Source organism: Oncorhynchus mykiss, chromosome 11 (assembly GCF_013265735.2).
Source record: "Oncorhynchus mykiss isolate Arlee chromosome 11, USDA_OmykA_1.1, whole genome shotgun sequence".
Classification (NCBI taxonomy): Eukaryota; Metazoa; Chordata; class Actinopteri; order Salmoniformes; family Salmonidae; genus Oncorhynchus; species Oncorhynchus mykiss.
In genome coordinates, this window is record NC_048575.1 from 82,557,417 (window position 1) to 82,570,823 (window position 13,407).

The window sequence follows — 13,407 nt, forward strand, 5'->3', positions numbered from 1 at the left end:
GAAACATCTGAATACAGTCCAACCCTGTGTTAGGAGCCAAACAAGTTATCTGAATACAGTCCAACCCTGTGTTAGGAGCCAAACAAGTTTTCGTTTACCGTCATCAGATCTCTGCTTGAGGGAAACGTTCCTCCTACAGCATATTCTTAGCCAGCTATTTCAGCTATCCTGTCTGAGAAGTCCTTCAGCTCTATGCCATTATCTGGATCAACGGGCCTCGTAGCCATATCCTTAACGCAGAAGATGCTATCCTAGGCCTCCCGGGTGGCGCAGAGACCCTGGGTTCGCGCCCAGGCTCTGTCGTAACCGGCCGCGACCGGGAGGTCCGTGGGGCCGACGCACAATTGGCCTAGCGTCGTCCGGGTTAGGGAGGGTTTGGCTGGTAGGGAAATCCTTGTCTCATCGCGCACCAGTGACTCCTGTGGCGGGCCGGGCGCAGTGCACGCTAACCAAGGTTGCCAGGTGCACGGTGTTTGCTCCGACACATTGGTGCAGCTGGTTTCAGGGTTGGATGCGCGCTGTGTTAAGAAGCAGTGCAGCTTGGTTGGGTTGTGTATCGGAGGACGCATGGCCTTCGACCTTCGTCTCTCCCGAGCCCGTATGGGAGTTGCAGCGATGAGACAAGATAGTAGCTACTAAAACAATTGGATACCACGAAATTGGGGAGAAAAAGGGGTAAACAACAAAAAATAAGAAGATGCCTGTCTGAGAAGTCCTTCAGCGCTAGCTGACTAGTTCTCATATCCATCCATTTTCCTGAAACAGGAGAATGATTCTACATACCCTTAGATTTACAGATGATTTACTGCTTGCTTCCCCGACAGCCACATGGTTTCAATTCAACATCAAACATCATTGGGCTCGGCTTGGGGCGGAACTCAGGGAAACCCAGCATCAACATCATCTAAGACTACTCTGTCATTAAGGAAAAACAAGATGGTCGCCACCGATACCCAGCAAAGACAGCTGGTTACCATTCCCTCCCTCTGTGTCGGGGGACTGGAGAATTCAGAGGGGGGGGTCTGAATGGAGTAAGGAGAGAGTGGGCTGTGTTCATCTCATGTTAGACTAGTGGGCTGTGTTCATCTCATGTTAGACTAGTGGGCTGTGTTCATCTCATGTTAGACTAGTGGGATGTGTACATCTCATGTTAGACTAGTGGGCTGTGTTCATCTCATGTTAGACTAGTGGGCTGTGTCCATCTCATGTTAGACTAGTGGGCTGTGTCCATCTCATGTTAGACTAGTGGGATGTGTACATCTCATGTTAGACTAGTGGGATGTGTTCATCTCATGTTAGACTAGTGGGATGTGTTCATCTCATGTTAGACTAGTGGGCTGTGTTCATCTCATGTTAGACTAGTGGGCTGTGTTCATCTCATGTTAGACTAGTGGGATGTGTTCATCTCATGTTAGACTAGTGGGCTGTGTTCATCTCATGTTAGACTAGCAGGATGTGTCCATCTCATGTTAGACTAGTGGGCTGTGTTCAGCTCATGCTGCCTGTTAGACTAGTGGGATGTGTTCATCTCATGTTAGACTAGTGGGCTGTGTTCAGCTCATGCTGCCTGTTAGACTAGTGGGATGTGTTCTTCTCATGCTGCCTGTTAGACTAGCAGGATGTGTCCATCTCATGCTGCCTGTTAGACTAGTGGGATGTGTTCATCTCATGTTAGACTAGTGGGATGTGTTCATCTCATGTTAGACTAGTGGGATGTGTCCATCTCATGTTAGACTAGTGGGATGTGTTCATCTCATGTTAGACTAGTGGGATGTGTTCATCTCATGTTAGACTAGTGGGATGTGTCCATCTCATGCTGCCTGTTAGACTAGTGGGATGTGTTCATCTCATGTTAGACTAGTGGGCTGTGTTCATCTCATGCTGCCTGTTAGACTAGTGGGATGTGTTCAGCTCATGCTGCCTGTTAGACTAGTGGGATGTGTTCATCTCATGTTAGACTAGTGGGCTGTGTTCATCTCATGCTGCCTGTTAGACTAGTGGGATGTGTTCAGCTCATGCTGCCTGTTAGACTAGTGGGATGTGTTCATCTCATGTTAGACTAGTGGGATGTGTTCTTCTCATGCTGCCTGTTAGACTAGTGGGATGTGTTAATCTCATGTTAGACTAGTGGGCTGTGTTCATCTCATGTTAGACTAGTGGGCTGTGTTCATCTCATGTTAGACTAGTGGGCTGTGTTCATCTCATGTTAGACTAGTGGGCTGTGTTCATCTCATGTTAGACTAGTGGGCTGTGTTCATCTCATGTTAGACTAGTGGGCTGTGTTCATCTCATGTTAGACTAGTGGGCTGTGTTCATCTCATGCTGCCTGTTAGACTAGTGGGATGTGTTCATCTCATGTTAGACTAGTGGGCTGTGTTCATCTCATGCTGCCTGTTAGACTAGTGGGATGTGTTCAGCTCATGCTGCCTGTTAGACTAGTGGGATGTGTTCATCTCATGTTAGACTAGTGGGCTGTGTTCATCTCATGCTGCCTGTTAGACTAGTGGGATGTGTTCAGCTCATGCTGCCTGTTAGACTAGTGGGATGTGTTCATCTCATGTTAGACTAGTGGGATGTGTTCTTCTCATGCTGCCTGTTAGACTAGTGGGATGTGTTAATCTCATGTTAGACTAGTGGGCTGTGTTCATCTCATGTTAGACTAGTGGGCTGTGTTCATCTCATGTTAGACTAGTGGGCTGTGTTCATCTCATGTTAGACTAGTGGGCTGTGTTCATCTCATGTTAGACTAGTGGGCTGTGTTCATCTCATGTTAGACTAGTGGGCTGTGTTCATCTCATGTTAGACTAGTGGGCTGTGTTCATCTCATGCTGCCTGTTAGACTAGTGGGATGTGTTCATCTCATGTTAGACTAGTGGGCTGTGTTCATCTCATGCTGCCTGTTAGACTAGCGGGATGTGTTCATCTCATGTTAGACTAGTGGGATGTGTCCATCTCATGTTAGACTAGTGGGCTGTGTTCATCTCATGTTAGACTAGTGGGCTGTGTTCAGCTCATGCTGCCTGTTAGACTAGTGGGATGTGTTCATCTCATGTTAGACTAGTGGGCTGTGTTCAGCTCATGCTGCCTGTTAGACTAGTGGGATGTGTTCTTCTCATGCTGCCTGTTAGACTAGTGGGATGTGTTCTTCTCATGCTGCCTGTTAGACTAGTGGGATGACTTCAGTTCAACACACCTAGTTAAGGAAACAAGAGTCGCACCACACCAGTACTTCACTGGCGAGATGAGACCTGCATCCAAAGCTGTTGAACTAATGGACTGTCACCTCTCAATGCATTAAGCCTCTGGTTCAGATCTTTACCGTGCTCTACTGCAGTGTGTGGGCTCAGCTACAGTCAGAGACACAATCACATGATAGTTGCTGAATAAGACATGTTTCCTAGTATAGGACTGAGTTCAGCGCAGCATTGGGGGGGGGGGGGGGGTTGTGTAACTTTGAAATATGCATCATGACACTTCTCTTTCACAGCAGAGCCGGCTCAGCTAGTTCCAGTGAGAGATGTCACTCATTTCTGCCACACTCTGTGATTTATTATATTCAGATGGAAATGCATTTGCTCCAGTGAATCTCATACCCAGAGCATCAAGCCTGAAGCATTTCCAGGACACAAATTAAGCCTCGCCCAGAAGTAAAATATATAAAATATATGCTCAATGGAGAATCTTCACTGAAAGTATTTCTTAGATCCGGACTTTAGAAGCCATGGAAACTTGGAAATAATGAGAAACATATCCTGACTAAAACAATGACAACAGGAGACCAGAACAAGCATTCAAATTAGAGCAAGTTGGGCAACTTTGATGGGGGTGAAGTCATCATGGGGGGAGGGCTCACGGGTCTGCATATCCATACCCACACATGTAGTCAGAGCCAGCCCTATGAAGAACCTCATCAACAGCCCAAGGACCCAGTTAGAAGAACCTCATCAACAGCCCAAGGACCCAGTTAGAGGAACCTCATCAACAGCCCAAGGACCCAGTTAGAAGAACCTCATCAACAGCCCAAGAACCCGGTTAGAGGAACCTCATCAACAGCCCAAGGACCCGGTTAGAAGAACCTCATCAACAGCCCAAGAACCCGGTTAGAAGAACCTCATCAACAGCCCAAGAACCCGGTTAGAAGAACCTCATTACCAGCCAGAGGAGCCGGTTAGAAGAACCTCATAATTTCAGGCTAATACACGACAATGCTGATAATCTGTGGTCTCCGGTTGCACGATACATTGTGTGTTCGAAGCACTTCATCACCCGTAAGTGGCAAGCACTTGTTTGTATCTAACTAGCTATGTGTATTGCATAAAGCTTGCTAGTTAGTTTGTAGTAAGGACTAGTGAGATGTATCTGTCTAAATAACAGCTATAATATTCTTCTGCATTTGGATATTTATACAACCCTGGAGATTCCACTATGTAGGTGTAGATATCGCCATAGGCTACTTTAGGCCATTTGGTAGGGTTGTCTGCACAGCTGGTCTCCAGGAAGTTGAAAGAACATACAGACGGACGGAGGGCAAGTCAACAACAAATAAACTTTTCTAAATACCTAGAAGGTTCAAGGTTAGCGAAAAGACTGGAAGTAGTAACGAGACATATCTAATGGCGAAAAATATCGACATTAACTTCTCTCGCTAGCCAGCCAGCTAACTTCAGTTTACTGGCAAAACAAACAAAAAAAATATAGAGGGGGGTAAACAAACCGTGACGTAGATATGCTGCGACAGCTTTACTATATTCACTGTCAATGTCAGCAGGTCGAGTAACAACCTCCCGAGTGGCAGAATTAACTATCATGCAAATAAGTTATTGTTGTGACAGCCCATGTGTGTTTAAAATGACACTTGGGACTATTGAAAACGTTTATAGAAACAATAGTCTGCTTAGGATACCGCCAAAAAATAAGGGTAATTACAATGAGAGTACCCGATTAGCTGTACTTTACACGGGGGCGTGGTGAAGCCATGCCTCGCCGTGTGTATCTTTAAAAAGGTATCAAGTTAACATTAGGTTTTATTCATTTTTTTAATATATTTTATTATCGCTGATATTATGAAAGTTCCTTATGCTTCCAAAACCTTGATCATCAAAGTCTCTTTTTGGCGCTAAACTACCTATCTAAAACCCTTGTCAATGTAGCCAGCAAGTCAATATAAACCTAACTGCACAGTTAACTAGCAATAATTATATTGGCAAAATCTATCGAGTTAACGTTAGCTATCGCCTATTAGTACATGTTATTTTGACGTCTTTGAATTAACGTTACCTAACCAGCTAAATATAGTTTTAGTTACAAAATAAATACACAATTATACCTCGCGGTCCTTTAATCCTAAGAGTAGTACTTCTTCCATCAAGGTGAGTCGAGTTTCTTTGGAGTCTCCTTTGTCCTGTTCCTCTTGTTCTTCCCCGCTGCAGCGGCGGCGGGGCTCGAAGTCGTCATCCCCGGACCCTCGGTCCTTGTCGGCGGCAGCCGTACGAGAGGCCTCGGTCCGTCTCTGCACTAGGCCCGAGCTCCGCTGTATCAGGGAAGTCATGTCTACAAGTTCCAACAAGCAACGAAGGGGAAGAAAAAAAAACACCCAGCTCGACTCGGTCTCTCACTACTCTGCCGTGATTTTTGAAAACCACTTTACATTTTCCCCCTCGGATACATACAGCTACGGACTCCCAATTATTATTTTTAAAAAATATATATTTAATTTTTTCTCTGGTAAATGACAACTATACCACAACCAATTTAGCGACATATAAGCAATATTTCAGTGTTTCCCTCAGCCTCCATTCTCCCCCCCACCCCACCGTCCACTGGTAGTTTATCCAATATGGCGGTGAGCGATGACGAGAGCAGTGGATGTGGCACTTGAGTTGAGCTTGTTTGCGCGTCCCACAGGTAAAGACAGGGGAGGAGAAAAGTAGATGTCAATAACAGGGGACAGATTCCCATTTGGCTGACGACAGTTTTGAACACTTTCAGGTATGATGTCCCTAGGTCAACCTATAGGTATGCCCCCGGCCTAGCGCAACAGATATATGGGGGGTGTAATACACTGAGTGTACAAAACATTAGGAACACTTGCTCTTTCCATGACAGACTAATCAGGTGAAGGCTATGATCCCTTCTTCTTCGTGATTGGGTTGGCCCGGTCGCATCCAACTAAAGGTGCATACACCACCAACTACTGTGCTAAAGTGAAGAGGCCAGTCACGGCCTACCTGCATTAAAGTCTCTTCATTATTCCTGTTCCTAAAATAATTAATTGCACCAGCCACTAGGCCTACACCTATATACCACCCTGTCACTCTTCTGGAGTCAAATCTGGTATACACCCAAATACTTCTCTGCAGCTGCCACCACAACATCTATTCTCTGTGATTTACTTTCCAGTTTTTTGTGGTACAGTTGATAACTATTGCAATGAATGCTAAGAAGCCAACCTTACTGAAGCATAACTCACTCATTACCCTATCCCTCTGTGCTGGCACAAATCCTCTCAGGATCCCCTCACCCTTGACCCATCCTCCTTCACTTTCTTCACTGCCTCAGCATACGACACCCTCTGCACTACTCTGACTATGGCCACTTCAATCTGCCTTTCTTGAACCGGACACTTCTGATCCCCAGCAATATGAGCACCCCTACAATTGACACACACAACTTCATCCACTGAAACAACACAATCCTCTGTCCCATTTCCCTCCGCACACTTCCCACATCTTGGAATGTCCCTCCTACACCCTGCTGCAACATGACCATGAACCTACACCCTGCTGCTACAGGACCATGAACCTTCACCCTGCTGTAACATGACCATGAACCTACACCCTGCTGCAACATGACCATGAACCTTCACCCTGCTGTAACATGACCATGAACCTACACCCTGCTGCAACAGGACCATGAACCTACACACTGCTGCAACATGACCATGAACCTACACCCTGCTGCTACATGACCATGAACCTACACACTGCTGCAACATGACCATGAACCTACACCCTGCTACAACATGACCATGAACCTACACCCTGCTACAACATGACCATGAACCTACACCCTGCTGTAACATGACCATGAACCTACACCCTGCTGCAACATGACCATGAACCTACACCCTGCTGCTACATGACCATGAACCTACACCCTGCTGCAACATGACCACGAACCTACACCCTGCTGCAACATGACCATGAACGTGGCACCTGAAACAGCACAGTGGATTCGGCACAAAAGCAGCATTTTTTAAAATTATTTATTCATTTCACCTTTATTTAACCAGGTATTTATATACAGTGCCTTGCGAAACTATTCGGCCCCCTTGAACTTTGCGACCTTTTGCCACATTTCAGGCTTCAAACATAAAGATATAAAACTGTATTTTTTTGTGAAGAATCAACAACAAGTGGGACACAATCATGAAGTGGAACGACATTTATTGGATATTTCAAACTTTTTTAACAAATCAAAAACTGAAACATTGGGTGTGCAAAATTATTCAGCCCCTTTACTTTCAGTGCAGCAAACTCTCTCCAGAAGTTCAGTGAGGATCTCTGAATGATCCAATGTTGACCTAAATGACTAATGATGATAAATACAATCCACCTGTGTGTAATCAAGTCTCCGTATAAATGCACCTGCACTGTGACAGTCTCAGAGGTCCGTTAAAAGCGCAGAGAGCATCATGAAGAACAAGGAACACACCAGGCAGGTCCGAGATACTGTTGTGAAGAATTTTAAAGCCGGATTTGGATACAAAAAGATTTCCCAAGCTTTAAACATCCCAAGGAGCACTGTGCAAGCGATAATATTGAAATGGAAGGAGTATCAGACCACTGCAAATCTACCAAGACCTGGCCGTCCCTCTAAACTTTCAGCTCATACAAGGAGAAGACTGATCAGAGATGCAGCCAAGAGGCCCATGATCACTCTGGATGAACTGCAGAGATCTACAGCTGAGGTGGGAGACTCTGTCCATAGGACAACAATCAGTCGTATATTGCACAAATCTGGCCTTTATGGAAGAGTGGCAAGAAGAAAGCCATTTCTTAAAGATATCCATAAAAAGTGTCGGTTAAAGTTTGCCACAAGCCACCTGGGAGACACACCAAACATGTGGAAGAAGGTGCTCTGGTCAGATGAAACCAAAATTAAACTTTTTGGCAACAATGCAAAACGTTATGTTTGGCGTAAAAGCAACACAGCTGAACACACCATCCCCACTGTCAAACATGGTGGTGGCAGCATCATGGTTTGGGCCTGCTTTTCTTCAGCAGGGACAGGGAAGATGGTTAAAATTGATGGGAAGGTGGATGGAGCCAAATACAGGACCATTCTGGAAGAAAACCTGATGGAGTCTGCAAAAGACCTGAGACTGGGACGGAGATTTGTCTTCCAACAAGACAATGATCCAAAACATAAAGCAAAATCTACAATGGAATGGTTCAAAAATAAACATATCCAGGTGTTAGAATGGCCAAGTCAAAGTCCAGACCTGAATCCAATCGAGAATCTGTGGAAAGAACTGAAAACTGCTGTTCACAAATGCTCTCCATCCAACCTCACTGAGCTCGAGCTGTTTTGCAAGGAGGAATGGGAAAAAAATTCAGTCTCTCGATGTGCAAAACTGATAGAGACATACCCCAAGCGACTTACAGCTGTAATCGCAGCAAAAGGTGGCGCTACAAAGTATTAACTTAAGGGGGCTGAATAATTTTGCACACCCAATTTTTCAGTTTTTGATTTGTTAAAAAAGTTTGAAATATCCAATAAATGTCGTTCCACTTCATGATTGTGTCCCATGATTGATTCTTCACAAAAAAATACAGTTTTATATCTTTATGTTTGAAGCCTGAAATGTGGCAAAAGGTCGCAAAGTTCAAGGGGGCTGAATACTTTCGCAAGGCACTGTATATAACCCTAACCCTTTATTTAACCAGGTAGGCCAGTTGAGAACTAGTTGTCATTTACAACTGCGACCAGGCCAAGATAAAGCAAAGCAGTGTCGACACAAACAACAACACAGAGTTACACATGGGGTAAACAAACGTACAGTCAATAACACAATAGAAAAGTCTATATGCAGTGAGTGCAAATGAAGTAAGATCAGGGAGGTAAGGTAATAAGTAGGACATAGTGGCGAAATAATTACAATTGAGCAATTAAACACTGGAGTGATAGATATGCAAGTAGAGATCCTGGGGTGCAGAGGAGCAACAAAAAAACAAATAAAAAATATGGGGATGAGGTAGTTGGGTGGGCTATTTACAGATGGGCTATGTACAGCTGATGCTTAAGTTAGTGAGGGATAACTGATATATCCTAATATGACTTTGTTTGGTAGAGACTCTGACTCAAAACTCTAAAGGACTGACAGCGGGCTTCACAAACACCAGGAATTTCAATTGCTCCACCTCCACACGTAACACTACCCCAGAAACCCCTCCTTTCACTGACGCACTGTTCCTAAGAGCAAAGCAAGAAACAGATCTTGACCCAAGTTGTGTGACACGAAGCGTCTTCTCACTCTGGTCAGAGGTAACAAAAACAAATAACAGAAGTCCACTACAGGTTACCCAGGTTACCTTCACTGATTCAACTACACCCAACTCCTTTCTCACCCAGCCTGAAACCACAAATGGATCGGCCAAAAGGCAAGGGTCCACGTTCTCCAAAAATGTCACTCGTCCACATTCTTCTTTATCATGTCATTCTTCCTCAAAACACATCTTCCCACTCCACTCGGATCATCTTCTTTCTCGTTGTCCATAACCACATCTATCTGTTCACCAGTGCCACGCCTTCATCCACTGCATTGCTTGCACAGCACACACTGATAGTGTTTCTCCAAAGCCCAACTTCAGTTCTTTAGCCCACTTTACAAGTCTGGCTATCTCTGACTTCTCCAAGCGTCCTCCGTCTCCTTCCGAGCGCCTACAAACTCCTAACTCAACTACCAAGCAACAAATCATGGTCACAGCAGCTATGATCCCTTATTGATGTCACTTGTTAAATCCTGAAACGGGTGGTAAGTTGGTGGTTGAAGATATCCCTCTAGTGGTGTGGGGGCTGTGCTTTGGCAAAGTGGGTGGGGTTATATCCTTCCTGTTTGGCCCTGTCCGGGGGTGTCCTCGGATGGGGCCACAGTGTATCCTGACCCCTCCTGTCTCAGCCTCCAGTATTTATGCTGCAGTAGTTTGTGTCGGGGAGCTAGGGTCAGTTTGTTATATCTGGAGTACTTCTCCTGTCCTATTCGGTGTCCTGTGTGAATTTAAGTGTGCTCTCTCTAATTCTCTCTTTCTTTCTCTCTCTCGGAGGACCTGAGCCCTAGGACCATGCCCCAGGACTACCTGACATGATGACTCCTTGCTGTCCCCAGTCCACCTGGCCGTGCTGCTGCTCCAGTTTCAACTGTTCTGCCTTATTATTATTCGACCATGCTGGTCATTTATGAACATTTGAACATCTTGGCCATGTTCTGTTATAATCTCCACCCGGCACAGCCAGAAGAGGACTGGCCACATAGCCTGGTTCCTCTCTAGGTTTCTTCCTAGGTTTTGGCCTTTCTAGGGAGTTTTTCCTAGCCACCGTGCTTCTACACCTGCATTGCTTGCTGTTTGGGGTTTTAGGCTGGGTTTCTGTACAGCACTTTGAGATATCAGCTGATGTACGAAGGGCTATATAAAATAAATTTGATTTGAAACGCTGCTGTTTTTTTCACACTCAACAGTTTCCAGTGTGTATCAAGAATGGTCCACCACCCAAAGGACATCCAGCCAACTTGACACAACTGTGGGAAGCATTGGAGTCAACATGGGCCAGCATCCCCGTGGAACGCTTTGGACACCTTGTAAAGTCAGTCCATGCCCCTATGAATTGAGGCTGTTCTGAGGGCAAAAGGAGTATTCTTGAATATGGTCCCTACTGGGACACCATAGGCCTACATGAAGTCCCTGGGACAATATGGACAAAAACCTGTATGATGAGACAACATTAAGATTTGTTCCTGAATGAGGCCCAAGACAAACATCTCTCAAACCATGAACCCTCAGCTATTTGACTGCAGTCTGAGTGTGACATTGTCACGCAGTAAGCCTAAGTAAGTAAGCAGTAAGTCAGTAAGTGAGCAGTAAGTCTAGACACATTTTGCACATCATTAACATTTGATGAGATCACTTTTTTTTGGAGGTCCAGAGTTTATATGACTCCAGTATTGTGACAGATTGAAGGCCCAGCTAGTCCTCTTCGGGATTGTTCAATTCTGTTAGTCTAGAAATCCAGCCTAATCCTGATCAAATTACCCCTTCTTTTTACATTCCATTCTCAAATTGCAACCACAGAGCTATCTATGTGCAGTGATAGATTTAGGTATCGGCGACATGGGAAGTGGCCCAGGGCCATGTCACTGTGTGGGACTGTGGGTCAATGATATCATGTCACTGTGTGGGACTGTGGGTCAATGATATCATGTCACTGTGTGGGACTGTGGGTCAATGCAGCCTACTTCCTGGGAAGGTCTCCCACTCAGAAGTACGAGATGGGGGGGGGGGGGGGGGGGGGGGGGTAGGTTGACCTCAGGTCTCCCCACTGGCAGCCCGAGGTAGGGGGGTGGGGGTAGGTTGACCTCAGGTCTCCCCACTGGAAGCCCGAGGTAGGGGGGTGGGAGTAGGTTGACCTCAGGTCTCCCCACTGGAAGCCCGAGGTAGGGGGGTGGGGGTAGGTTGACCTCAGGTCTCCCCACTCGAAGCCCGAGGTAGGGGGGTGGGGGTAGGTTGACCTCAGGTCTCCCCACTGGAAGCCCGAGGTAGGGGGGTGGGGGTAGGTTGACCTCAGGTCTCCCCACTGGAATCCCGAGGTAGGATGGCGGGGGTAGGTTGACCTCAGGTCTCCCCACTGGAAGCCCGAGGTAGGGGGTGGGGGTAGGTTGACCTCAGGTCTCCCCACTGGAAGCCCGAGGTAGGGGGGGCGGTGGAATCTATCAAATAGCGTGCCTCTAACTTAGTACAGTTCTAAGGCAGTTAGTAAAATCAGTCACACTACGACAGGGCTGCCCAACCCTCTTTCCGGATATCTACTGTCCTGTAGGTTTTCAGTCCAACCCTAATTTACTGTATCTGATTCAGCTAGTTAAGGTCTTGTTGAGCAGCTAATTAGTAGAATCAGGTGTGTTAAATAAGGGTTGGACTGAAAACGCACAGGACAGTAGATCTCCAGGAAGAGAGTCGGGCTGAACCTACAGGACAGTAGATCTCCAGGAAGAGAGTCGGGCTGAACCTACAGGACAGTAGATCTCCAGGAAGAGAGTTGGGCTGAACCTACAGTACAGTAGATCTCCAGGAAGATAGTCGGGCAGCCCTGCTCTACGAAATGCTTCCAAATAAACCTCAATTCATTCATAATACTGTGAATATATAATTTTGACATATTTTTGCATTTTTTTTCTGGTTTGTGTGAAATGGTTAAGAATAGTATAAAACCAGTCTGCAGACCACCAAGGTGAACTGGTTAAGTCTTGGCTCTTGGTTGACAGTGTTGGGGGATGGGTAATGTAGTCTTGACTCTTGGTTGACAGTGTTGGGGGATGGGTAATGTAGTCTTGACTCTTGGTTGATAGTGTTGGGGGATGGGTAATGTAGTCTTGACTCTTGGTTGACAGTGTTGGGGGATGGGTAATGTAGTCTTGACTCTTGGTTGATAGTGTTGGGGGATGGGTAATGTAGTCTTGACTCTTGGTTGACAGTGTTGGGGGATGGGTAATGTAGTCTTGACTCTTGGTTGACAGTGTTGGGGGATGGGTAATGTAGTCTTGACTCTTGGTTGACAGTGTTGGGGGATGGGTATTGTAGTCTTGACTCTTGGTTGACAGTGTTGGGGGATGGGTATTGTAGTCTTGACTCTTGGTTGACAGTGTTGGGGGATGGGTAATGTAGTCTTGACTCTTGGTTGACAGTGTTGGGGGATGGGTAATGTAGTCTTGACTCTTGGTTGACAGTGTCGGGGGATGGGTATTGTAGTCTTGACTCTTGGTTGACAGTGTTGGGGGATGGGTATTGTAGTCTTGACTCTTGGTTGACAGTGTTGGGGGATGGGTAATGTAGTCTTGACTCTTGGTTGACAGTGTTGGGGGATGGGTAATGTAGTCTTGACTCTTGGTTGACAGTGTTGGGGGATGGGTAATGTAGTCTTGACTCTTGGTTGACAGTGTCGGGGGATGGGTAATGTAGTCTTGACTCTTGGTTGACAGTGTTGGGGGATGGGTAATGTAGTCTTGACTCTTGGTTGACAGTGTCGGGGGATGGGTATTGTAGTCTTGACTCTTGGTTGACAGTGTTGGGGGATGGGTATTGTAGTCTTGACTCTTGGTTGACAGTGTTGGGGGATGGGTAATGTAGTCTTGAC

The 13,407-nt window shown here is 46.0% G+C and overlaps 1 protein-coding gene across 1 annotated transcript in view; it reads right to left on the reverse strand.

Moving 5' to 3' along the window:
* LOC110536491 (Golgi phosphoprotein 3) overlaps positions 1 to 5,921 on the reverse strand; it is a 33,102-nt gene extending 27,181 nt beyond the window's left edge. The window contains exon 1 of the mRNA XM_036936526.1: positions 5,327 to 5,921. Within this exon, the coding sequence (XP_036792421.1) occupies positions 5,327 to 5,548 (222 nt within the window). The 5' untranslated portion in view covers positions 5,549 to 5,921. The remainder of the gene's footprint in view (positions 1 to 5,326) is intronic.
* Positions 5,922 to 13,407: the final 7,486 nt, after the last annotated feature.